Source organism: Mustela nigripes, chromosome 14, assembly GCF_022355385.1.
Source record: "Mustela nigripes isolate SB6536 chromosome 14, MUSNIG.SB6536, whole genome shotgun sequence".
NCBI classification, from domain to species: domain Eukaryota; kingdom Metazoa; phylum Chordata; class Mammalia; order Carnivora; family Mustelidae; genus Mustela; species Mustela nigripes.
This window is the reverse complement of record NC_081570.1, coordinates 43,330,549-43,356,810: the sequence shown is the minus strand read 5'-3', so window position 1 is coordinate 43,356,810 and position 26,262 is coordinate 43,330,549. Positions and strand designations below refer to the sequence as shown.

General features: G+C 42.6%; 1 protein-coding gene across 1 annotated transcript in view; it reads right to left on the bottom strand.

Annotated features, from left to right (window-relative positions):
• Nucleotides 1–2,766: 2,766 nt before the first annotated feature.
• TCEANC2 (transcription elongation factor A N-terminal and central domain containing 2) overlaps nt 2,767–26,262 on the bottom strand; it is a 36,027-nt gene continuing 12,531 nt past the window's right edge. Inside the window, exons 4-5 of the mRNA XM_059374830.1 lie at nt 10,340–10,533; nt 2,767–3,782 (exon numbers count right to left, since the gene is read on the bottom strand). Of these exons, the coding sequence (XP_059230813.1) occupies nt 3,594–3,782; nt 10,340–10,533 (383 nt within the window). The 3' untranslated portion in view covers nt 2,767–3,593. The remainder of the gene's footprint in view (nt 3,783–10,339; nt 10,534–26,262) is intronic.

Below are 26,262 nucleotides of genomic sequence, written 5' to 3'. Positions count from 1 at the left end.
GGATCTGACCCTTTCACTGTGGACAGGGTGGAGCTAAGAGGCGCTTCTTAGTGGCCGGGCAAGCTTACGTGAATATCTGCGAGCCTCCTTCCCTTTGCCAAGCACTCAGAATAGCTCCATTAACGTTCATGGAAATTCTGCACATGCATCAAGGAGAAAACAGCCACAAATAACACAGCCTGCTTTCCAAATCTCCAAAGCACATCTCTGCAATCACTCCACTTTCTAACTATCACCACTGAAGCCTTTCAGCCAGACAGCAATTTGTTTTCAACTTACTCTGGGTTCCTAAGTTAGCAGAACTCTTTGGATGTTTATAAATGAAGCTTCCTCCTTCCTGTCCCTCTCCCTGCTCCAGCTTCTCTTCCACACAGCCCAATAAGAAACTACACAATTCCTGCTTGCAATCAGTCCAGACTCCTTCACTTTGTGCTCAAGACCTTTCAAATTTGTCCTGGTCCTTGCCTTTCTCTCCAGCCTCATCTCCAGGTACTTTCCTGCAGGTGTCTTCCACTCTAGCCATCCCAATCACCTCCCAGGTACCACAGTTCTGAGGTTTCCCATACACCTCAACCACCTAATTACCTATTTCTGTCCTTTCAGACTTCACACAGGTAACACCTCCTCCAGGAAGCATTCCCTGACTGGATCAAATGCCTTCTCTGTATGCCTACAGCTACTCATTCAGCTATTCAGTAAATGGTCATGAAGGCCTAGTTTGTTCCAGGGCTCTGTTCTAGGTGTTGGACGTACAGCAGGAACAAAACAAAGACTCTGCTCTCAAGCTTAAATTCTTAAAGGAGGTGTAGGTGATGGATAATGAAGAAATAACTGTTTCAAATGGGGGATAGTCTGAAGAAAATAAAACAGGTTAGGGTCTTAAACAATGCTTGGGAGAGAAGGATGTTTTATGTAGGGCAGTCAGTGAAGGCCTCTCTGATAAGGCAAACAGAGACCTGAATTGAGTGAAGATAGGCACATGCAGATATCCACGGAAAGAGCACTGTGATCAGGGGAAGAGGTAAGTGCAAAGTCCACAAAGCAGGAATGTGTCTGGTGTGTGTATCTGGAGCAGTAAGGCAGCCAGTGGGACCACACAGGGGTGAGAAAGGGAGAGAATTTTAAGAAATGAGGTCAAAGAGGCAGCCAGGAGCCAGATCAAGTTGAGCCTTGCAGGACATGGTAAGGGCTTGGGATTTTGCTCTGAGAGAAGGCACTAGAAGGTTTTGAAAAGCTAGAATCTGTTTTACATTTTTGAAGGTTCATTTCAGCTAATGTGTGGATTCTAGACAATAAAGGGAACGAGGGTGGAGGCAGAAAGGGCACAGACACCTGCACATCCATTAATTCCACAGTTATGTACTGGGTACTACTATAGGACAAGCACTCATCTAAGGACTGAAGATACCCAGACTAGAAACAGGAATTCCGAATACTGGCAGGATTTCTGAAGGAAGTTACAATCGAGTGCAGACAGGATCAAGAGCATAACCATAGAATATGTGGGTATGTACAGATCAGCATACAGGGTATTACAGTGGGGACAGGGGAGAGGATTAGGTAGACAGTAGCATTCCAGAGAAAGAGAACAACATGAGAAAATGCTCAGAGTGGGGGGTGACACGATGGACCTTCCCATTTCGATAAGTCACTTTATCTCTAGCACAGAGAAGTCAGTTGGAAGACATTAAGACTGGAGGCAGAAGGACCAGTTAGGAGGCCATGTGGTCATCTGGACAAGAGAGGATAAAGCCCTGAAGTCGTACTAGAGATGGAGAAGAGACAAGAGAGTCTAGATCTAGGTGAGAAGTGAAACCATAAAGACCTGACTGGGTTGAGGGCAGCAATGAGGAGCCTAGGCTGACCCCCAGGTGTCTACCTGAAGTGCCAGTATTGTCAAGTGAAGAAGACAGGTCACATTTGAGATGCCCACGAGACATCTGGGAGATAGTGTCTGAAGCTGAGGGGACAGGTATGGGCTGAAGATACAACCTGGAGTGTCCCCGGCGTGCACACAGTGCCTAAGAACATGAATGGGGGAAATCGACCGGGAGGACCGTACATGTCAAATAGACTTGAGTTTTGAGTTGTAAATCTGCCACTCACCATCTGTGTGACCCTGAGTAGTTTACTAAACCTTCTGAGCCTCACTTTCCTCATCTTTAATTAGGTACTAGTATTATTAATTTTCTAAATGTCTCCCACAGTGCTGAGCACATGGTTAAGTGCTCAGTTATTATTCCAGCTCTAAGAGTTTTGAGCAGTGGGGAAATGAACAAGATACTCTGCTTGGTGAGCCTCGAGGTCCCATTTGTAGCTACTGCTAGGGATCCCCAGTGCCCCGAGGAATGGGTGGTCAGTGAGTAGGTGCTAAACAAATGAAGAAGTCTAAAAAACGGAAATACAACAGATGAGAGGGTTAAACAGGATTATTAAACCACGACGTAAAGATCAACGTCAATGCTAATAAATTATCTTAGAAAAGGTATCTAGTACTTAGAAGGCAGATGACATTAGGCCCCTTCCTTTTGTCCTTGCTTTTTAACTTAGCTCCTCTATTTTTTTTTTTTTAATTTTAATCTCCCCCATTCCACTGGCCCCTTCTTTTCAGATTATAGACATACACTAGTCTCCCCTAACCTAAAAAGCCTTCCTTGGGTCTTATTATCACCCTCAAACTCTTATCCCATCGTTCTTGATTTTCACCAGCTGTCCCCTTTCTCATCCCCCGAACACTTTTCAATGAACAGGACACATCTTTTGTGTGGGGAAAAAAAAAAAGCCCCAGTTTATTATTACAAATGCCATTTACTTAACTGTTCAAGCAGCCCTATACAGCGGCATTTCATTTTAGGATATAGATGTATTTTTTTTTCTTACTATGATATTCGTTTCAAGAGAAATTTCATTATGTATCTTCTGCGAAGCCCTAAACCAAGAGGCAGTGTATTCAAATAAACCCCAAGGTGTGGGGAGGCTTCAGGCCAGCTCCTCATTAGAAGCCTCAGCATGGGGGCTCCGGAGACCAATGCAGAAGGTCTTCCAGGGAGAGCTGCAATGTTCAGATAAGTGAGTTCTGGAGAGAAGGGGTAGTTGGCTGGCTCCAGCAGGCTCACCCCTGGGGTAGAGCAAAGAGAACAGACAGGGGAGTTCTGAGAGGCACGGGAGCTGTCTAAACTCAGGGGGACGGGACTGAGCGAGCCGCCGTGGTAATTGAGTTTCAGTTACCCGCAGGGTGGCGAAATCAAGTAGTCACTTCGTCTGCCTGACATGGGGGAGTTTAGAGGTGTCCTTGGCACACTCGCAGTGAAATCCATCCCCCTCTCATGGGGCTGGGTGATGGCGACCCTACTGAGCTCCCCAGTGACAGCCGGCTATGTCCCACGAGGCGGCACAAGCGCACTAGAGCTAATGAAACCTCTCCTGCTGCCTGGCCCGTGGGGCTCTTGGCAGCCCGGCTGGAGGAATGGCACCAGGGGAAAATTCAGCGCCACCGGCAGCAGCCGCCACCCAAACTGCAAAACGTCTTTGAATGGCAGCGAGAGGGGCCCATTTTGCTTTCTGCCCAGCCCAGCGCTGGAACCATCCTCGGGTCATTTTTTGTGGTTCTGTACAAACGTGCCGACTGGCAGCGAGCCGTTCTTCACCTGAGCCCGGATTTCAGCTCGGTGCTTTAATGTGAAGACCAGGGCTCTCACGGTCCGCCGGTATGGCCCGTTAATGAGGCGGGAGCAGAGATGAAACGCTTCCTGCTCGATATTTTCAACCAGTAGGTGATCCATCTAAAAAACAGCAAAATTATCAAATTAGGGCCTTGCGTTGCATATGGATTAAAAGCGAGAGAGGCTGGAGCACTCTGCTCAGAGGCCTCCATTAATCAACTGAGATTCAAGGACATCTACTTCCTGTCACAAGAGAAACAGGAAGAGCAAATTAATTCCACCCTAGCAATTAAGGAACAAGGCCATGTGCTTAGTGACAGGGACCTCAGTCACAACCCCTGCCGGGTGGTAATATTTGCCATTATAACAGGAAACTGGCCGGCACTAAGCAACGGGTACTGGGCCCTGTACTTTACCAACCAGGAAACCAAGACCAAGGATAATAAATCAGTCTAACAGTTTATACTTTTTTTGGTTTGTTTTTAAAGTGCCTTTTAACCCCTTACAGCATTTCAGAAACACAGGGTCTGGGTCTTGATATGTGTGTAGAGCAGCTTATAAATCACTTTTCACATTTAATGCTCACAGCTCCTGTTACCTCATTTTCTCAATGAGGAAATAGGTTCAAGGGTGAAGAAAGGTTCAAGGTCTTACAACTAAGAGGCAGAGCCAGGACTCTGACCTGGTGCCCCGACCCCAAAGTTCGCGTTCCTCTTCTTTCACCGTACTAACTGGCCCCTTAACATTCGGAGGGACCGGCTGAGTCTGAAGAGAGCTCTGCGGGGCCAGCTGAGCAGAACAGGCCTGGGGGATGGGTCCTGCAGCAGTTCCGGGTGGTCCAGCTCCGGCCCAAGCCTTCCTCAAGTCACAGACCTCATTGGAGCAGCACAGGTCTGGGTCTCTGTCCACCATCAGGATCCAGGCCAGACTGAGCTGCTGGTTAGGCGTTCCCCTCACTAACCCTCCTTTCCAGGCCCATCTCTCCCACTACTCATCTTGCCAGTCCTGACCACAGCCCAGCCTGAGCAAGCAAAGTGTTCTGACATACTGCTGGGCCTCTGCCCACGTATAGGCTCCCTAAGCAAGGTCCACTTTGCCCAGGAAACATGCCTATTTGCATGTCAAAGCTGAGCTAAACACCAAAACCTGGAAAAGTAAATCCGAGCCTAAAGGACTGGAAAGTCTTCCTTGGGTGGTCACAATGTCCTAAGCTTCCCTTAGACATTTTCATAATATAATTATCTATTTTTTTGGTTCCTTGAAAAGAGGAAACAAATTTCTCTTTCTTGCTTTTTTCCCTTCCCTCCTTACCACACCACTCATTCAAATACTTAGTCAGCACTTACTATGTGCCAGGCACTGTGCATGGGCTGAGGAAAACGCAGTGAACAAGGACAACAGTCCTTGACTCCATGGAGAGCACAGCCCCGTTGGAGAAAGGTAGAGAACAGGATTCTGAGTATACCGAGTACTAGGAAAGGGGACAGGAGTTAAGTGCTGGGCTGCAGAGCTATGACACAGGGCCCCATCCCAGGAAGGCAGCACCTGGCTTCGGGAGGGAATGATGTTTGATCTGAGAACTCTGGCCAGGTGAAGGGCGTTTGCCTCATGAGAAATTCACTGAGCTCTGTGTATGTCTTCTGGGCGCTTTCCTACGTATGTCCTATACTTCTGTTTAAAGGAAAAAACCCTGTTTTTTCAGTTCTATACCAGCGCTGTGATGGGAAAAGCAAGCAAGCACCTAACAATTCTCATGCATACCTCCTATTAAATGAAGGCCAATCACAATGAGGAAAAACATCAGTGGTATTAAAATGTAAATCATAAGGGAAGATAAGTTATCACACACCCACCCGTACAAGATCATTGCACAAAGTGAAGAGTGTCTATCTTGTAAGTGCCTTGGAATATTTCAAGCGGACCCAAGTTATTGAGAGTTCTTGAGTCAAGTTTTGGGTGAAAGGACCAGAGTCTCACTGAGATCTTGAGGAAGAGAGATTTTGCTGTGAGATACATCCATATGAGTGGGAATGGGAGCAGCAATGGGATACATCTGAACAAAGGGGAATAGGAACAAGAAACCTAAGGATTTAGTCAGGAATCACATCCTTTCTCTTGTGGGTCTCGAGATCTGCCTGGTCTCTTTCTCACATCTTCTTGCCCCCTCCTTTTGCCTTACTCACTACCATTTTTTTTTTTTTAAGATTTTATTTATTTATTTGACAGAGATCACAAGTAGGCAGAGAGGCAGGCAGAGAGAGAAGGGGAGGCAGGCTCCCCGCTGAGCAGAGAGCCCGATGCGGGGCTCGATCCCAGGACCCTGAGATCACAACCCGAGCCGAAGGCAGAGGCTTTAACCCACTGAGCCACCCAGGCACCCCTACTCACTGCCAATTTTAAGCGCCTTATTCTCTCCCCCTGTGCTACACATCTCTAGCCAGCTTCTACTCCCTCACAACTCCCCCAACATCCCTTCTGCTTCAACGCTCCCACCGTTGTTGTCCTTGCTGTTTCCTAGTTCGCACTTCTCAGAGACAGAGCACCTGATGTGCCCAGCTTATCTATTTGTACCTGTAAGTTAACTGTGTGTTATTCAGTTGTCCCGTCACAGACGAACTGGCTTCAGCTGGGCAAGATCTAAGACATGACCACCCAGCGCTGTCTTTCCTCAAGGATTCTGAACCCAGTGGGAAATGGTGCCATAATCAATTAGTGATGTCTGCCACCTCAGTAAGCTCTTTAAAAGCAAGGTGAGGTCGTCTTCACGTGTTTACTTCAAATGCAGAGCTTCCCACATTGTCCAGTTGACTATTTATTTGCTGATCTCCCTCAGAAGACTGTGAGCCCCTTGAGGGCTATTACCATGTTGGTTCATTTCTGAATTCCTGCTCTATCCCTAGCACTGGTATGGGCACACAGCAAGTGCTCCGGAAGTTATTTGTTAAGCGAGTTAAGCGAGTAAACGAGTATCCTTCTTCCATGCGTATACCTTCCTGCTTTCCTGTTCTTTTGGTGATATTCTAGACCCAACAGATAAGGTATGAAATATATTGTTTCTACTTTAATATGTATTATCTGGCTTGGAAAATCCTACCCATTAACAAAGGCCAATTCAACTGTCATCTCTTCCATGAAACCTTCCCAGATTCGCTCATCAGATCTCACTGTTCTGTCCTTTGTGTGTCTGTACCATTTGCTAGTACCACTATTTCAGACATATTTTCATCCTGCCTTATATTTAGTTAGTCATTGACAGACTCTCAGCCAGGAGAGAGTAAGCTTTCTTAAGCCCAGGGAATGCGACTCATTTATGTTTACATTCTTCCTGGCACCAGCAGTAGTAGTACTAAACATCTGTTGAATTGAATATCCAGTGGAAGCAAACTTTGTATGAGTTTTCCAACAGTATGATTGGATTTGTACACATCTACCCGCACTCCTCTTTGACCACTTGAATACATTTATGAGAGAGCTGGTCAAAGCCAGAGGTGCAGTCTGAGGCCATTAAACAAAGAGAAAACTAACAGTCCCATATGGGGACGTACCCCTGACCTGGATCTCATTAGCACCATCTGACAACCAACTGGGCCAACCAGCCAGGGTTTCATAACTCTTAATGATACAGGCTCACTTTGAGAATCAGGTTCATTTTTTTTAATGACATAATAGGAAAATGATCACAGGCCGTGAGGTAGGAAGGAGAGTGGATAATGAGGAAGGGGAAGTAAGAGAATGACACCACAGGGGACGTTCATATGAGGAAAGATCTAAAAGACAGGGAAGAACAAAGAAGATCCGGAAGGGAGAGAAAGTAAAGGGGACTGGGGCATGGGTCTCAAAAGTGGAGTTTTTATTCATCTATCCCATTATTCCAAGAACAAGGAAACAATCCATACATCTGGAAAGCAAGACCTGTACAGAGTAATAAAGAGACGCACCTTTTTGCTGTATGTGTATATTCTACATCTGTGGCTTTTACTACTAAAGGATATGACCAAAACAAACACCATGGAAACATTTTTTTTCCACAAAAATATAATGCGTGATTTTGCAAAAATACACATGCTAGGATTAAATTGTAAAGGCTTTTAAGTCATTGGGCCGGTAACTTACCCAGTGGTTTACTCCTGCCTGATAAAGTACATTTCTAGAGATCTGATGTCTGACTTGAATGCACTCAACATTGGTTACTGTCAAAGACCAGATACCAGATGAGATGGTTCACTGATTTACCCTAACATGGAAATGTTTCAGATGATGATAGGTGCTAGGAGTTTACGTTATATGAAAGTGTTTATATTTCTATTCCCTGACATATCAAACCGATAAAAGTACTATCAAATGCTGTTTATGCAAGGAAAATAGATTTTTTTTTTTTTTTTTTTTTTGTGGAGGAAGATGGTAAGATACACATTTTTTAATTTAAAAAAATTATTCTTTGGGAACAAAACCATTCAACTATGCTTAATCTGATATTTTTTCCAATTACATTGGAAAGCACGAACGAATGTATCACTTTTTTAACTTTGCTTTGTAACACTTGAGTGCTTACCACTTGATGTGCCATTTAAAGGATAATTAATGGATAAACTAAAAGGATAATTATTATGGAGTTTAATATAGCAGGCAAACTGCTCATTAATCCTTACAAGCATAGCTTCGTTATTATCATTTACTTAAAAAGATACCACAGGGAGCTGGTATTTACCACCACATTAACTACATATTATATACCCACAATCTATGTTTCTGCAATAATTTTGGCTTATTTTAAAAATAATCGTTATGTAAAATATTAAATAGCAAATCTTGTTGGCTAATCGACACTCTGCAAAATAAGGCTTACAACCTTTACATTTTTCTCTTTCTTCCAAGGGTTTAATAGTCATATTAAAGCTTCCTATAGGAAAAGTTAGGCAAACTTACAGCAATATTAATTCACTGTAAATATCAAATAGACATTTAAATTATAAATATGAAAAATAAATATATATAGAAAAGGATATACAAAATGACCCTGATATTGATTGAGATGTAAAATAAAACACAAATGTAAAAATTTGTCAATTTTCTGCAGTTATTTAAATAATCAATAAAAGCATCTTATGGAACATTTGGCATATGAGTAGCGCTTACTAATATGGTATAATCATTAACTTGCCCAATATTCATTTAAAGAGCTTTAATAATTTAACAAACAGCAAATGTACCAAAATGTTAACAAGATTATGTCTGGCGGTAGGTTCAATGGTGATTTTGCTTTTCCTTTCTTTCTTTCTTTTCTTTTTTTTTAAAGATTTTATGTATTTATTTGACAGACAGAGATCACAAGTAGGCAGAGAGGCAGGTGGAGAGAGAGGGGGAAGCAGGCTCCCTGCCAAGTGGAGAACCCGATGTGGGGCTCCATCCCAGGACCCTGGGATCATGACCTGAGCTGAAAGCAGAGGCTTTAACCCACTGAGCCACCCAGGCGCCCCTTGCTTTCCCTTTCTATATTTTCTCATTTTCTAGCATAAGACCCAAAACTCCAATTTTAAAAAGTAAATAACATACCACACGTCCATTTACCTTTCTTTTATAGATTCAGACAGAAAGGTTAAAATATTTTTTCAGAGAATGCAGTGACAGTTCTAGCATTTAGACCCAGACATTTGAAACTGTTTCTTTTGTTAATAATGTTAAATTATTCTTCAAGGACACTTTAATAGGGATACCTGAAGAAGCAGAAAAAATATGGATGTTATGTCTGATTTTTCTGGAATATTAACTGACCTGTAAAATTTGTTTATGATGATTAGTATCACTGTTAATGAGCAGAAATGAAAAGGACAGGAACAGAAGAGCTGATGTACGGCACGTAGAAAGTCATTCACATACCTAAAGCTGTAAAAGCTCTTGTGCAAATGAAGACCCATTTCTCAAAGGCTGAGATAACCAGATAATCAGAAAGGGAGAATCGCTGGACTAGCCATGGAAAAACATTTAGACAGACCTTCTATTGAAGTGCGGAGCGACCCCAAAACGGAGACATTTAGGAAAAATGCCCAGAAGTTACTCTCAGAAGCCTAGCACCTGTATCTCAAACCACTAACGTCTGAACCATGAACTGTGAAGACAACAGAGATTATGTCTAGCCAACTGATTATATGCCTTGGAACTAAAAGTATGAGCATTGACAAAAAATGGGGGAGTAGAGTCTTTCCAATAGACACCATTTATTTTGCCAACAAAATTCCACAGCACAGTCCACACCAGAATTTTTGTTTTGCTGGGAAGGGGAAGAATTTTAAATAGGTAGGAACCAATATCCATTAAATAACTTCTAATCACCATACATTCTACTATTCCGTTATATAAGTGTTTCATTTAATCTTTCCAATAATTATAGGTAGTAGGAATTAGAACACTCATTTTACAGATTAAAAAAAAAAAAAGTCTCAGAAATGTTCAGGGGTTTGCCTAAAATGACACAACCAGTACGTACTAGAGCCAGAGTTTTAATCCAGGTCTTGCTCCAAAGCCTGGAGCAATCTTTCTAGCATACTATCTTTCTAGCATACCAGAATCCTTAAAGAAAAAATTAGTTAGAATAAAGCTATGCCACTAAGACCACGAAAGATTTATGAAAATGTGAGGTTCATTTAACTAAGAGAATCATGTTCCGACCAGGACATTACCTCTAATTCCAAGGCTTCTGAGAGTAACTTCTGGGCATTTTTCCTAAATGTCTCCGTTTTGGGGTCGCTCCGCACTTCAATAGAAGGTCTGTCTAAATGTTTTTCCATGAAAGTTCTCCACTCAGTGTAAATTTCTCCGGCAAGACAAGCCACTTCTGGATCTGAGTGCTGACGCATCTTATTCACGGTGTGACCTGGAACAAGGAAGGAGAAACCAAGGGAAAGGTGGCTCTGGTGTCTTCTGAAAAGGACAGGAACAGAAGAGCTGATGTACGGCACGTAGAAAGTCATTCACATACCTAAAGCTGTAAAAGCTCTTGTGCAAATGAAGACCCATTTCTCAAAGGCTGAGATAACCAGATAATCAGAAAGGGAGAATCGCTGGACTAGCCAATGCAATAAGTCAAACAATGGAAGCATGATCAATAGATACTTAAAATGGAACAATTAAAAGTATCAGCTCCTTCATTCAAAAATTGCAAGAAAAGAAAATGAATTAAGCATTTATCTTGTCTTCCTGGTACATATTATATTTCAGAACAACCAAATAGCCCTACTTATTGAGGGAATGTTCTTTATTCAGCTAATAAGTGTGAAAAGATTGACAGAATTTTTAAACATTTCGTAGCCCGTGATGAAGTAATTCATTCAGGTGACAAGCATCAGTGGATGAACTCATTCAATGAAAGGTTGATGGAGAAATTTATAATGGAGGGATGAGCTGTCAGCACTGGAACCACTAATCAATCTTTGCACCCCTGAGAGTGGGACTCTCAGACAGAGGTGGCACTTCACAGCCCTACCTATAAATAGTCTTAACCTTCCTCCCAAAGAAAACGAGGAACCAGAATCCAACCAGTCTTTCAAAGCTAACCTCTGGTTTGCAGAAAATAAGAGACAGAGGAATGAGTTAAATTATAGTATGAGGAAAAAGATACATCCAGAATGTGAGACACTCCGTAGGACCGCAGACCTGATTTCTTCAACAGTTACTGGCATTAAAAAAAAAAATTATAATCAAGTTTTTTATTTGAGTGTAGTTGATGCACAGTGTTACATCAGCTTCAGGTGTATAACATAGCGATTTGGTAAGTTTTTCCACTATGCTATGCTCACAAGTGCGGCAACCATCTGTCACCATAGAACACTAGACAATCCCATTGACTATACTCCTTCTGCTCAGTCTTTTATTTCCATGACTTATTCCTCCCATAATGGAAGCTTGTATCTCCCTCTTCCCTTCACCCTTTTTGCCCAGTCCCCACTCCCCTTCCCTTTGGCAGCTCCGAGTTTATACTCCTGTGTTTATAGGTTCTGATTCTATTTTTTGTTTGTTTATTCATTTGTTGATGGCTTTTTTTTTCTTAAAGGGGGTAAGGTTATGGACTGCTATAGATTAAGAGTCTTTTGAGTTCAAACTACCAAATTCAATGTGTGATTCCAATCCTCACCGCAACAAATCAACCAACTAATAAAAAGAGATTTTGAGATATACAAGGAATATGAATTTACACTAGATATTAAATTATACCATGAAATTACTGTTTGTTAAGAGTGATAATGGCACTGTTGTTATGTAAGAAAATATCTGTATTTTTAGATGTAGTATGTAGAGTATGTAAGTATGTAGAGCTGAAATTGAAAGAGGTCTAGGAGGGGCACCTGGGTGGCTCAGTGGGTTAAAGCCTCTGTCTTCAGCTCAGATCATGATCTCAGAGTCCTGGGATCAAGCCCCTCATCGGGTCACTGCTTAGCAGGGAGCCTGCTTCCTCTTCTCTCTCTCTGCCTTCCTCTCTGCCTATTTGTGATCTCTGTCTGTCAAATAAATAAATAAAATCTTAAAAAAAAAAAAGAGGTCTGGGATTCTGCTTTAAAATATTTAAGCAACAGCACAAAAACACAAAAATGGGAAAGATGAAGTAAGTGGGACCAAATCTTAATAGTTACCAAATTTGGGTGAAGGGCATATGGGGGTGTGTTCTATTATTTTATTTTTATATGTGTTTGAGATTTGCATAATAAAAATGGAAAAAGAGGCAAAGGATCTACAAAAGTACTTAGACAAAAACAATTACAGAGAAAAGCCAAAGAAATCAACTAAACATTTGGAATTAAAAACTTACAGAGAAATATTAGATATATTTTTTAAAAAATCAATAGCTTCCTTACGTCTATAATAGCTAGTATGAATACAGTAGGGAAAAATCCTGCTTACATGAGCAAAAGTGATAAAGCACTTAACAATATATTAACATATATGTTAATGCTAATTAAAATTGGGAAATGTTGCCTCCAGTTGACTCCAACAGCCCTGAGTTTCGAACCCCTTAATGGCATCTCCTACATGCAGCCAGAGTGGCCGTTTTAAAACTTCATTATTTCCTGTTTTAGAGATATTTTTTCTAAAACATACATCTGACCATTTCGCTCCTCCACGTAAATCTTCCAGTGCTGTACACAAACTTGTATCTTGTCACACAAGTTCCTTCACAATCCGTCCCCTCCCACCTACTTTCCAGTGAACATCCTATCTGCCTAGAATACCCTTGCTTCCCCCTTTATCTGGTTAGTTTCCATTCTGCCTTTAACTCAGTTCAGAAGGGGTGCCTGGGTGGCTCAGTGGGTTAAAGTCTCTGCCTTCGGCTCAGGTCATGATCTCAAGGTCCTGGGATGGAGCCCCACATCAGGCTCTCTGTTCGGCAGGGAGCCTGCTTCCCCGCCCCTCTCTCTGTCTGCTTCTCTGCCTACTTGGGATCACTGTCTGTCAAATAAATTACAAAAAAAAAAAAAAAAAAAGTCAGTTTAGGAGTCCCTTCCTCTAGCAAGTCCTCCGTAATACCCCCCGTCTTGGGTCGGCACCTCTCCTCCTCTGTGCTTCCTTAGCACCTTGTGCTTCTGTTCCTCACAATAATTGTGGTAATTAGTTGTAATTAGCTGATCAGCTACCTCTCTAACCCACCAAAGAGAGCTGGAAGGCAAGAGCTGTGACCTGTTCATCTTTGTCTCTCCAGCAGAAAATAGTGGCAGGAGGGAGGGGTCGGGAGAGTGAGTATGAAGTAAATGTTGGTGGAATGAAAGACCCATATGAAGAATGACATCTTTTACTAAAATATAGGAGGAAATGGAATGAAGGGGGAAAATGCACCACATTATAAGACAGAAAGGTTAGTACAAAGAGATACGAGTAAGACACAGTTCCTGGAATTTGACCCAACTCACTTGCCCAAGTGTGCACAGAAATGTGTACAAAAATACCCTTATAATACTGTATGTGATAGTGAAAAGCGAGAAACAATTAGAAATCCATCATTAAGGGTCCAATCTGTTAAATAAACTACAGTCCATTCGAACAAGAATACCTCGCAGCCATAAAAGACTAGAAGAGCTCTACATGTAGTAACATGGAAAGATGATTACTTTACTCAGGTTCTCTGAAGAGCACGCACAGTATGAGCCAATATTTACTTTTAAAATTATATTTGTGTATACATATAAGCACATAGATTTGTTTATAGGCAGAGAAATAAGTCTAAAGAATTTATAACAAAATCATTAACCGGGGTCTCCTCTGAGCAGTAGGACTGCGCACGTCTGCGCAGTTCAGCTCCGTCGCGTGGACAGGCTCAACCTGTAAGTAATGCTAACAGCACGGGCTGTGCTATAACAGAAACAGAGGTACACTCAGATTTCTCCGAACACAGATCCCTTCGCTTCCATGTGTTCCCCTTCTTGTCCTTTTCTCTCTCCAAGAAAGACACTGTTGGTCCAGCTTTATATGTGAGAAATGAAGGTGCACAAGTCCCCCAAACTGAGTGTCCTTTTGTTGGTCAAATCCAATGGACCTTCTCCACCCTGATGTGACATGCTCCCCCTGTGGCCTCCAGTGCTGCTGTCTGTCTTCTGAAATACTCTCTTCCATTGCTTTTTGAGACACCACCTGTGACTGTTCCTTCTCTCTCTTCTGCCGGCTATGTATGTCTTACCTAACCTTTAATTATTGGTGAACCCGAGCTGGGCCATTGTCCCTGGCCTCTTCTCTTCTTTCTCCACCTGCTCTCCCTGAGTAATCTTACCCACTCCTGTGGTCCAACTGCCATCCGCAAGGAGATGACTCCCAAATATGTATCTCTAGCCCAGAGGCTCTCACTGGGCACAAGACCCAAATGTCTAGTCTCTGGACACCTCCATCTTGCTTCTTTCGCAAGTGCCTCAACTCGATACTTTTAAAAAATTTATTTAAATTCAGTTAATTAATTAACATATAGTGTATTATTCGTTTCAGAGGTAGAGGTCAATGATTCATCAGTTGTATATAATTCCCAGTGCTCATTATATCACGTGCCTTCCTGAATGCCCATCACCCAGTTACCCCATCCCCTGATCGGAAGCAACCCTCAGTTTGTTTCCTATGATTAAGTAACTCAACATTTCTAAAATGGAGAATGGAATGCATTATTATCCTCCTCAGTCCCTCTTCCTGTACTTCCTGTACGTAGCACCACCATTCACACATCATTTCAGGCTCCTTAACATTTTTGATCTTTCCCTTTCCTCCTCACCCCCTTTTCTTCCTCACTGCTACCCTAATTCACGTCCTCACCACCTTTCTGCAGGTTTACTGCAGAGACATACTAACCAAACTCTGTTGCCAGTGTGGCCTTCCCCAACGCATCCTCATTACTCAAGTCAAAATAACTTTTGAGAAACACAATTTGAGGGGCACCTGGGTAGCTTGGTCAGTTAAGCATCTGCCTCTTGGTTTTGGCTCAGGTCATGATCCCAGGGTCCTGAGACTGAGCTGGCATCAGGCTCTGAGCTCAGTGGGGAGATTGCCTGAAGATTATCTCCCTCTGCCTCTGCCCCAACACACACATACACGCACACACATACTCTTTCTCAAATAAAACATAAATTTTTAAAAACACAATTTGAGGGGCACCTGGGAGGCTCAGTCCGTTAAGTGGCTGCCTTTGGCTCAGGTCATAATCCCAGTGTCCTGGGATCAAGTCCCATATCAGGCTCTCTGCTCAGCTGGGAGCCTGCTTCTCTCTCTCCCTCTGCCTGCTGCTCCCCCTGCTTATGCTCTCTCTCTTCCCCTCTCACTGTCAAATAAATAAATAAATCTCTAAAACAAAACAAAACACAATTTGATCTCATTACGCCCTTACCAAAAGCCCTTCAACAGCTCTCTCCACTGTCCTTAAATTAATTCCTAAGTATAACATTCAAGCTCAATGACCTGGAAGCTCTTTGGCCTTACCTTTCACCTTGTCACCCCCTTCCTCCTTCCGGTCACCCCCAGTCCTTCTGCCCCGTGGCTTTCATGCAGTAAGTTCCAGTTGTGGAGAGCAACTTGCAGGTCCTTGTTTCAGGTCAGGCCTTCTGGCCTTCTTCCATTTCTGCGCCTTAGCTCACACTGTTCCCTCTGCCTAGAATGTTTAAATGCCCACCTTCCCCTCTAAACTGTAAACACCTTGAGGGCAGAACGCCATACCTTACTCCAAGTTATAGTCCCAGCTCCTGGCATGGGGCCTAGCAGAGCAAAATCAATAAATGTTTGCTGAACTGAATCAAACAGTTAAATAAAAACCATTAACATCTGGCTTTCAAATTGCTTTTGTACTCCCATTTGAATATGGATGCAGTTGATTGGAAAAATCACACAACTGCAAACAAAATAATGGAACTATACTAGAAAGAACTGAATCCAAAGGCACTAGGAAAATGAAAAGTTTCTAATTCTTACCCACTGTGAAGAATTCTTCCTGCTTACCATTCCAGATTGTATGTGAATTAACCCATTTAGTTTTTATAACTAAACAATGAATTAAATACTAGTATTATATCACCTTTTACAAATGAGAAAATGAAGCTCGGCAAAGTAACCTGCCCAGGGTTTCGCATCTACTAAGTGTTAAGCCAGGATCTGCACACACATGGCCTGATGACAGAGCCTGCACCCTAAACCCAGAATTCCTTGTACCTCTCTGTCATTAGGGACTAGCACATAGGGAGTGTTCAACGAAGCTCTGTTGACATACTGCTCTTCAACTTCTTGCTGTTCCCAACTCAGAAAAGAGCACAGGCCTTGAGAGCGCAGAGCACTGGCCGAAGGGCAGAAAGATTCACCTCTCAATCCAGGGCAATGGGGTCACCTCACAGATGCCCCACAGGGTCCCCGCCCAGACTGGTCAGGACAGTGCTGCCAAACCAGTGAAGCCCTCCCAGAAAGGACAGTACCATAAGGGAGCCCAGAAGGATGCAAGATTTGCCAGCAAGCGGGCGACAGCAGGAAACGCCGTCGGTCTGGGGCAGGAAAAGAGAAGAGAAGGAAACCCTTTTCTCAAGAAAAAACAAAACAAGATGAAATAATAAATTTTAGATCAGAGAGGGAATTTCATGGTAACAATAACAACAGTTAGCCACTGTGCTAAAAGCTCAGAACAGGTAGGTGCTGTTATGATTCCCCATTTTGGAATCTTTACCTTGGTAAAGAACCCAAGGACCTAGAAATTCAGTGGCTTGTGGGATATGGCAAGTAAGAAGTGGGACCAGGTTTCAAATGTAGGCAGTGTGGCTCTAGAGCTCATGTTTTAACCCTATACTCATGCCCCTGGTGATGAGACAGTCCTACGTCTTCCTGATCAAGAAGAAAAAATGTGAGGCTCTGTGACCTTTCCCCAAGGTCACAAGTTGGTCAGTGGCTACATCAAGGAAGTTAATGATCTGCCAAGTCATTATTTGCTCCATGAAGTTTATGTTTGAAAGCAGGCAGTGCCACTGGCTGGTCTCATGATCTAAGTCAAGTCCCCTAGGTTTAAGGGCAACGGGTTTCTGCATCCCAGAACACTGGTAAGAAAAATTCCCTGCAGGAAGCAGTCTTTTGCTCATTTGACAAACATTACCAAATACGAAGTATGTACCAGGCTTTGTGCTAGACACTGGGACATAATGTTGAGCAAGACAATCCTGTACCCAAGGAGCCCCAGGTAGTTCTTAGCATAGGAGAAGACACCTAAACAAAACAAAATATACAAAAGTGTTACTGGTTGGTCCAGGATCCTAAGACAGTATTGAAGGGGAACTCCAGGGAGGGTCAGAAGGACAGAGAGTTGATTCAGCTGACAAAAGGGCCAGGGAACACCATGAAAAGAGGCAATTCTTGTCCTGAGTGTTGACAATGATTCACGAAGAGAAGGAGCACAGTGAAGGAGATGCCGGAACCTGAACTAGCATGGCATAATTTAAGGACTGTGGGAATCAAAGTAATGATCCTCAAGGATGTCCATGCCCCAATCCTTAGAACCTGTGAACATGTTACCTTACGTGGAAAATGGAACTTTGACAAGATTAAGGTTAAGGACCCTGAGATGGGAAGATTAGCCTGAATTATCTAAGTGGGCCCAATCTAATCACACAGGTCTTTAAAAGAAGAGACAGAAGGCTTGTGTCAGAGAGATAAGATGTAAGAATTCAACCTACCACTGCCAGCTCTGCAAAAGAAGGAAGGCAACCATGAACCACGGAATACAGGTGCTTCTAGAAACAGGAAAAGGCAAAGAAACCGATTCATCCCTAAAGAATCCAGGAAGGAATGTAGCCTTGCCAACACCTCAATTTTAGTCCAATGAGAACTGTCTTCTGACCTATGAAACTGTAAGATAATCTGCATTTCAAGGTTTTAAACCACTAATTTTTGTGGCAATTTGGCAGGGCATTATTCAATAGAAAATGAATATACGAATCTATAAGAAGTTCAGTATTGCTAAAGCAATGACACAATCTATTAGACAACTTGAAAAGAACAGGCCATCTGAAAGGTCCTTGCCATGAACTTATTCCATAACCTTGAGCAAGTTAAATCACAAACCCATTCATTCACTACCTCACTAACTCATTTATTCACTCAACAAACATTTTTGGCTTCATACAGAAGACTGGGTTTCACCTGGGTCTTAAGGGGAAAGCAAGAGTTTACCATGGACAGAGGTGTACTTTTAGGTTTCAAGAGATGACATGACATGATATAAACACATCATAGTTTTGTCACTTATTATTTGGTTTTCTGACCAAGGGCAAATTACTTCAAACTCTCTAAGCCTCGGTTTTCCCATTTGTAAAATGAAGAAAATTGTAACATTCCCCTCATACGCCTGTTATCTGGATCAAATGAGATCACAGATGGGAAAGTACTTTGACGGTACAGGGTTTTTCAGTGTTGTTGATCAATCATAAATGAAAATAAGACATCTCTGAAATCAGATCAATAGGACAGACATATAATTTTCCCATAATAGTCATATGTGCAGTATTGCAAAAGGGGCCACGCTTGCTCCCCCTAGTCAAGAGGGCAAGGCCTGACCCCACCGCCTTACCGGACATTTACCCCATACCCCTTGCCCACTTATTTCCTCTATAATAAAGGTATCTAGTCACAGAACCCTTAATTCAGTGCCAGGCCCAAAAGCTTTTGCCCAGCCAGCCCCTGACTTTCCAGACCACTTGAGAAAAGTGAGGTCACACATTTCTTTTGCGTGTTAGGGTCTGCATGTCATTTTTCTGCCCTGCCTCTCTCCCTCTTCCTTTTTAATTACACTCCCTCTATCTCTGCACTGGCTCCTGTTCTCCCTCCTACTTACCCACCACAGACATTCTCTCAGTTTCAATCCTTTAGCCTTTTCTTTTACTTTTATTCAGAGAATTCAACCACTTAGGTGACTGTAAGCAAATGCTTTTGGGCAGATGACTTCCAAATACGTATTGTCCGTCTTACATCTCTCTTCTGATTTCAATCCACTGTTCCAGCTGCCTGTTGGACATTTCTACCTAAAGAGTTTATGTCCCAGCAAAATCCTAGGCATGTTGACTAAAATGGGAATACTAAGAGAAAACTCTCATTTGGGGTACATAAGAAAAGGTACTAAATTCTGACTTAAGGAGGTATGTTTGAGCAGATGGCAAAACCCAGAGAAATGCTCTGATAAAATAAAGGCCCATATGGCTGGGGTCCGGGGCACGATGGCAGTCTGTCTGCTAACTAGGAAAGAACCCTGCCCCAAGAGACATGGGCTCTCATTACATTTCTGGTGCCAACCTCACTAAGTGGCCCTGGATAAGTCACTTCATCTCTCTGGTTCTGAGCTTCTTTGTTTATAAATTGAAGGAGCTAAATGGATTTAAAAGTGTTATGACATTGACTTTAGAGAATTCAGAAAAAGAAAACAAAAATGGTCAGATCTCAACACTAAACAGGCAAATAATAAAAACAATTCACAAAAAAAGGACAAAATACCCAAAAAACACAGACAATTTATTCTGTGCAGCAAATGAAAACAAGATGCTATTTTTACCTATTAAATTAGTAAGATTTTAAGAAAGCAGCAGGAATATAAATCAGGACATTTCTAAAAGTCTTAAATTTCAAAAATTAGTGAGGACAGGAGATACATACCTAAGAGTCACCTGAATTAAGTCACCTCAGTTAAACTGGAGAAGTGGACAAGCTCTCTGGTTAAGTTCTTTCTTTCTTTAAAGATTTTATTTCTTTATTTGAGAGAGAGAGAGACAGAACATGAGCATAGCATGAGCATTAGCTGGGGGGGAGGAGACAGAGGGAGAAGGAGAATCGGATTCCTGGCTGAGCAGAGAGCCCAATGAGGGGCTTGAATCCAGGACCCTGAGATCATGACCTGAGCCGAAGGCAGATGCTCAACTGACTGAGCTACCCAGAGGCCCTTCTGGTTAAGTACTTCTAAAGCAGTGGACTGAGGTCTGAGATTTTTGGAACAGCACCGTCTGTTAAGGGAAAGGGACGAGAACGAAGAAACAGAGAAAGGCAGGAAGTGGGATATATAAAGCTAGAGCGAGCCATGGAGAACATTTTTGTCCTTGTCATTTTCACTGATTTGATCAATATATCCTGAGCTGCTGCTATATGCCGCACTAACAGTTGAAACACACTGGTGAATAAAAGAGCAATGTCCTGCAAACACAGAGCTGCTAGTTATGAAATAAAAAACAAAGAAGCAGATAAATGAGTCATTATAAACTCAGATAAGGGGTATGAAAGAAATAAACATATAAAAAAATTGAACATATAAAAAAATAGACACAGAATTGGGAAGAAGTTCAGTGTCATTAACGTCAACAGAAAAGAGAGTAATCAATGGTCTCAAGTTCACAGTTCTAGGAAGATGAGAAATGAGACAAGACTACTGGATTTGGATAGAAAGAAATCACTTGTGTCCTGCAAGGAAAGAATAGTGGTGTGGGAGAAGCCAGGACAGAAAGGGTTTTAACGAAGGAGTGAGGAGGGGCAGAAATGGAAGTTGTATCAATCATTTTTAAAGGAATGTGGCTATAAAAGAGAGAAAGAGATGGAGGAAAGGACAATACAGAGAAAGGCATATTGGTGTCCTCATTCCCTCTCACCTCCACAGTCAGACCTTGCTAAGGCTGGTCCCTTCTCCCAGACAAGGTCCCTCTGTGAGCCTGTCACTCAGCAGGTTAGTGTCTCCTCTGTTCCAAAAATCAGAACTTTCTTCCATCTCACATTCCCTTTCTGATACTGCTGCCTCTCTCTTTTCTTTCAACACAAACCTTTTTTTTTTTTCATGATTTTATGTATTTATTTGACACAGAGATAGAGAGCACAAGCAGGCAGAGAGGCAGGCAGAGGGAAAAGGAGAAGCAGGCTCCATTCCAGGACTCTGGGATCATGACCTGAGCCAAAGGCAGAGACTTAACTGACTGAGCCACCCAGGTGCCCCTCAAATTGTCTACTATCAGTTTCATTTCCTTATCTTCTCCTCTCTCTTCAAGCTTCTGCTCCCAACCTTGCTTTTGAAACTGTCCTTACCAAAATCGTTAAAGACCCTACTTTGCAAAATCCAACATCCAATTTCTAGATCTCATTTATTTGGCCCTTTGACAACAATGGGCATGCTGATCTCGGCCACCACCCCTCCATCCCCAGCAAATACCCCACTCCTTTCCACTGTATGACAGCATGCCCTCCTTTTCCCCTTCTCAATTTCCTTCTGTAAGTCTCTTCAATATTGGTATGCTGTAGGATTTGGGACTTGGCTCTTAGCTTTTCTTATATATTCTCCCTGGACAAGGTTACTTATTTCTATTGCCTCAATGTCTGTCTATATGCTGATAATGACTCTCAAATAGATATATATGGTCTCTCCTTAGCTGCAGTCTTGTACATCCATCCAATGTCTTATTGGACATTTCCTCTTGGCTGTCCCACAGTATGTCAAACTCAGTAAGTCTAAAATTGAACTTTATTTCCCCCATCTCTATAGTAATAAGTGGTACTGCCATCCACCAATTTGCCCATATTAGAAATCTGGGCCTCAACCTTCATTTCTTTATTTTCATTCCCAACATCCAATCAAAGGCTATGTCCTTTGGATTTTATTCCATTTATATCTCTTGATTCCAAGCACATGGCTCCATCCCCATGATCACTATCCCATCCAGGCCACTCTTATTTCTCACCTAGACATTTTAATTGCTTTTAACTGGCTTTCTTCTAGGTCTGCTTCTCTTCAACACTCTTCCTGTGTGGTGGACAGATTTTTTCTAAGATGCAAATCTGAATATGTCACTCCTCTACTCAAAACCCTTCAATAACAACCACTTATTATTTTCCTTAAGATCTCAGGCTTTATGGTGGACTAAAACTATCCACCGCAATAGATTCTGGATAAAAGTCACCTCATTCTCTCCTCCAAGACAGTAAGCAGAGGCTAAAGGAGTGGGGTTATCCTAAGGAGTGATGTTAACAGCAATGCTGCTGAAACTCTTAACTTTGGACCAGTGGTAAAGTGGGAGAGCTAACTGTGGGACTCTGATACTGGGCTGGGATCCTTGCAGGGTGTGCTAAATATTCCAGGTCAGAAGTGGTCTTTGACTACTGGCAGAAACAAACAAACAAACAAAAAGAGTTAATTCTCTAGAGGGAAGCTCCAACCTAACCCCACAGAATTCCCATGGATTAAAAGGGGGAAAAAATGAGCTCACAATTAAAAATCAACAAGCACACGGAAAGGCAAGCACCAAGGGAGTCAGAAGAAACAAAGATTTAAATCCTCAAGAACTGGGACGCCTGGGTGGCTCAGTTGGTTAAGCAGCTGCCTTTGGCTCAGGTCATGATCCCAGCATCCTGGGATCGAATCCCACATTGGGCTCTTTGCTCAGCAGGGAGCCTGCTTCTCCCTCTGCCTGCCATTCTGTCTGCCTGTGCTCTCTCTCTTCCCCTCTCTTTCTCTGATAAATAAATAAAATTTTTAAAAAAAATCCTCAAGAACTACAAGTCCTAAAATAGATGAAGAATACAGAAGAACCATACATTAATATTTAAAAAACAAAAAGCATAGGGGTGCCTGGATGGCCAGAGGGTTAATTGTCTGACTTTGGCTCAGGTCATGACCTCAGGGCCAGGGTTCAAGACCCAAGTTGGGCTCCACGCTCAGCGGGGCATCTGCTTGTGGATTCTCTCTCCTTCTCCCTCCCCTCCCCCACTACTTACACATGCAGCTCTCACTTTCTCTCAAATAAATAAATAAATCTTTTTTTTTTTTTTAAGATTTTATTTATTTATTTGAGAGAGAGACAGTGAGAGAGAGCATGAGCGAGGAGAAGGTCAGAGAGCGAAGCAGACTCCCCATGGAGCTGGGAGCCTGATGCGGGACTTGATCCCGGGACTCCGGGATCATGACCTGAGGTGAAGGCAGTCGTCCAACCAACTGAGCCACCCAGGCGTCCCGTAAATAAATAAATCTTTAAAAATAATAAAGAAATAAAAGGCACAGTGAAAAGGATGTACAAATACTATTGAAAGAGACAGATTGGGGTGGGGAAAACTTGTAAAAATGTAAAATGGCTTTGAAACAAAGAACTCCATGAATGGGCTAAACAGTAGATGAGAGTGAGCTGAGGAGGGAATTAATGACTTGGAAGATCTGTATCTGAAGAAACTTCCTGGAATTCTGTGAGATAAGGAGATAGGATGACTGATAAGCTAACTGTTGAATCCCCAACTAAAGGGAATAGCAAAAATGAAGGAGGCATTTTTGATGAGATAATGGCTATAAAATTTCTACAAATGAACATAAATCTGCAGATCCAGGAAGCAAAATACATAAGAAATACGTGCTACAGTAGCCAGTCTACTAATAACCTCCAACGATCCTTAGCTCTTGGTATTCATAACCTGTATGCGGTTGCCCCTGGGGCAAGATTTTACCTGGGTTGGTCTGTGTGACCAACAGAATATGACAGAAGTGATAGCATGCCACTTCCAATTTCAAGATTTCCATGAAAGACGCTGTGGCATCCATCTTGGTTGCTCTCTCTCTCAGAGGGCTTGCTCTGGGTAACGTCAGCTGCCATGTCATGAGCAGCGGTAAGGAGAAGCCCAAGTGATGAGAAAGTGAGGCCTCCCACCGGCATTCTTTTTTTTTTTTTTTTTTTTTAAGATTTTATTTATTTATTTAACAGAGAGATAGAGAGAGACAGTGAGAGAGAGAACACAAGTAAGGGGAGAGGAAGAGGGAGAAATAGGCTTCTGGCTGAGCAGGAAGCCTGATGTGGGACTTGATCCCAGGATCCTGGGATCATGACCTGAGCCAAAAGCAGATGCTTAATGACTGAGCCACCCACGCATCCCCAGCATTCCTTTGAATGAGCATGTTGAGATGCTCAAGCCCTGGTGAAGATTTCAGATGACCACAGCCCCAGCCAACAGCTTGAAAGTAACCTCTTAAGAGACCGTGAATCAGAACCACCCAAATAAGCAGCTTCCAGATTCCTGACCCTCTGAAAAACCATATGAGGTAACAAATACTTAAGCTGCTAAATTTCGGGGGACTTTTTACCCAGGGATGGGTAACTAATACACACACTAAAACCAAACAGATTTAAAAGAACTTTCTCCATCTGGTCCAGACTGTCTCCCATTTCACTTCTTGCCACACTCTTTCCAGCTTATTACATTTCAAACACACCAAGCTTTTAGTTTCTGGAATGCATCATGTTCTCCCCCACCTCCAGCCCTCTATACAGCTCATATGATGTTCCCCACTTCCTAACATGTTCTTCAACACCTTCTTCTCTACTTCCAACATGTGTACTCTGTTGGCTAGCTTCTACCCATCATCAGAGCACTCATCACACTGTATGATAAAGTCTTATTAATCTGTCTGCCCTTCCATTAGACTGCAGGATTCAAAAAGGGGGATAATATCTGTCTCCTTCATTATTACGCCAACACAGTTCCTAGCACAAAGAAAGTAGTTGGTAAATATGTGTCCCTTATAGCCCATAGGATAGAGACAGGCAGGAGTCTAAAGGTAGAAGAATATAAACATTCTCAGGCAATGATCCAAATGAATTTTCAGCCTAGCTACTGAAATAACTACAGCAGAACCGAGAAACCCCTATATTCCATATAACCTGAGGTTTAGGGAGGATTTGGGGTAGGGTTAGTACTCAAAAGTTGGATACTTTCCAGCTCCTCCTAAGTTAAGCCCCTGTGTTACAGTTTCATTATGATCCTTGAATTGAAATCTATGAACATTAGACATACCCATTCTTTTTTTGTTTGTTTGTTTGACAGAGAGAACGAGAAAGCACAAGCAGGCAAAGCAGCAGAGGGAGAGGGAGAAGCAGGCTCCCCACTGAGCAGGGAGTCTGATGTGGGGCTCAATCCCAGGACCCCAGGATCATGACCCAAACCAAAAGCAGTCGCTTAACCAAGTGAGCCATCCAGGCGCCCCAGACACACTCACAACTGTATTCAAAGGACAAACGGAAATAATATTTTTAAAAGTAATCTCTCTGCCCAAAGTGGGGCTTGAACTTACAACCCTACGGTTATGAGTCATATGTTCTACTGACTTAGCCAGCCAGGTCCCCCACAAACAGAAATATATATATATTTTAAAATGATCACCTGTTCTGCATTTGTAGGACAATTCCAGCCTATTCCAGCGTATTTAAGATCTGATTAGAAATGGTGTTTGTGGTGTCTGCCTAAATACACACACACACACACACATACACACACTCGCGTCATGAAATATTAATCACTAGTACCCTCTACTGGTGGAGACACCTTATGAGCCCATATGAATGGTCTTATTGCCCTCTAGTGACCACATAAAGAGAAAATCTAGCAGCAGATGGGAGAGTCTCCTTGGCCATCATGATAGGGTTTTACGTTCTTTAAGCATCTAATTTTCTCAGGTTCTGGTTTATATTACAGGGGTGCAACTCTCAGGACTCTTGGGGGGCCCTCTGGGGGATTTCACAGAGCTCTTGCCAGCTGTTAGCGCCAGTCTGAAGCTGCTCTCTCTTTTGCTTCTCATGAACAAGAGGTCAAGGGGAGGCAGAGAAGGCAATGGTTGCACTAGCGAGGGCAAGAACAGCAGCTGTGAATGACTACCTTGGACTCCCTAGGGAGTCGGGAGCAGCTTGAGGAACACATGGTGGTCCTCCCTCGCATATTATTCACAGTTGTGTACTCTACTAAAATGGCAATTCAACCAAGTCCCCAACTTACCTTTTAAATATCTCAATGCTGTAATAAATGATGTAGTGGCAAATGTTGCTATCATTTTGTTTGTATAAACCACACTCTGCGAGTTATTTCTACTCAAGACAGAAAAGCTGAGATTAAACATCAAGATTTAACTGAAATGTCATCTCTTCTATGAAGCCTTTTCTGAATTCCCCAGATGTATGTGACTGCTCTGTCCTTTGTGCCAGCATGTGCCTTGTACAGAACAGAAGGATAGCCAGGATATTATTTATAGGTTTCTGTTCATAACCTACAATATTTTCTGCTCCTGATGTCTACGTGCTTGTTTCTCCCACCAAACCCTAAGTTCCTTGAGGTCATGTTTCAGACA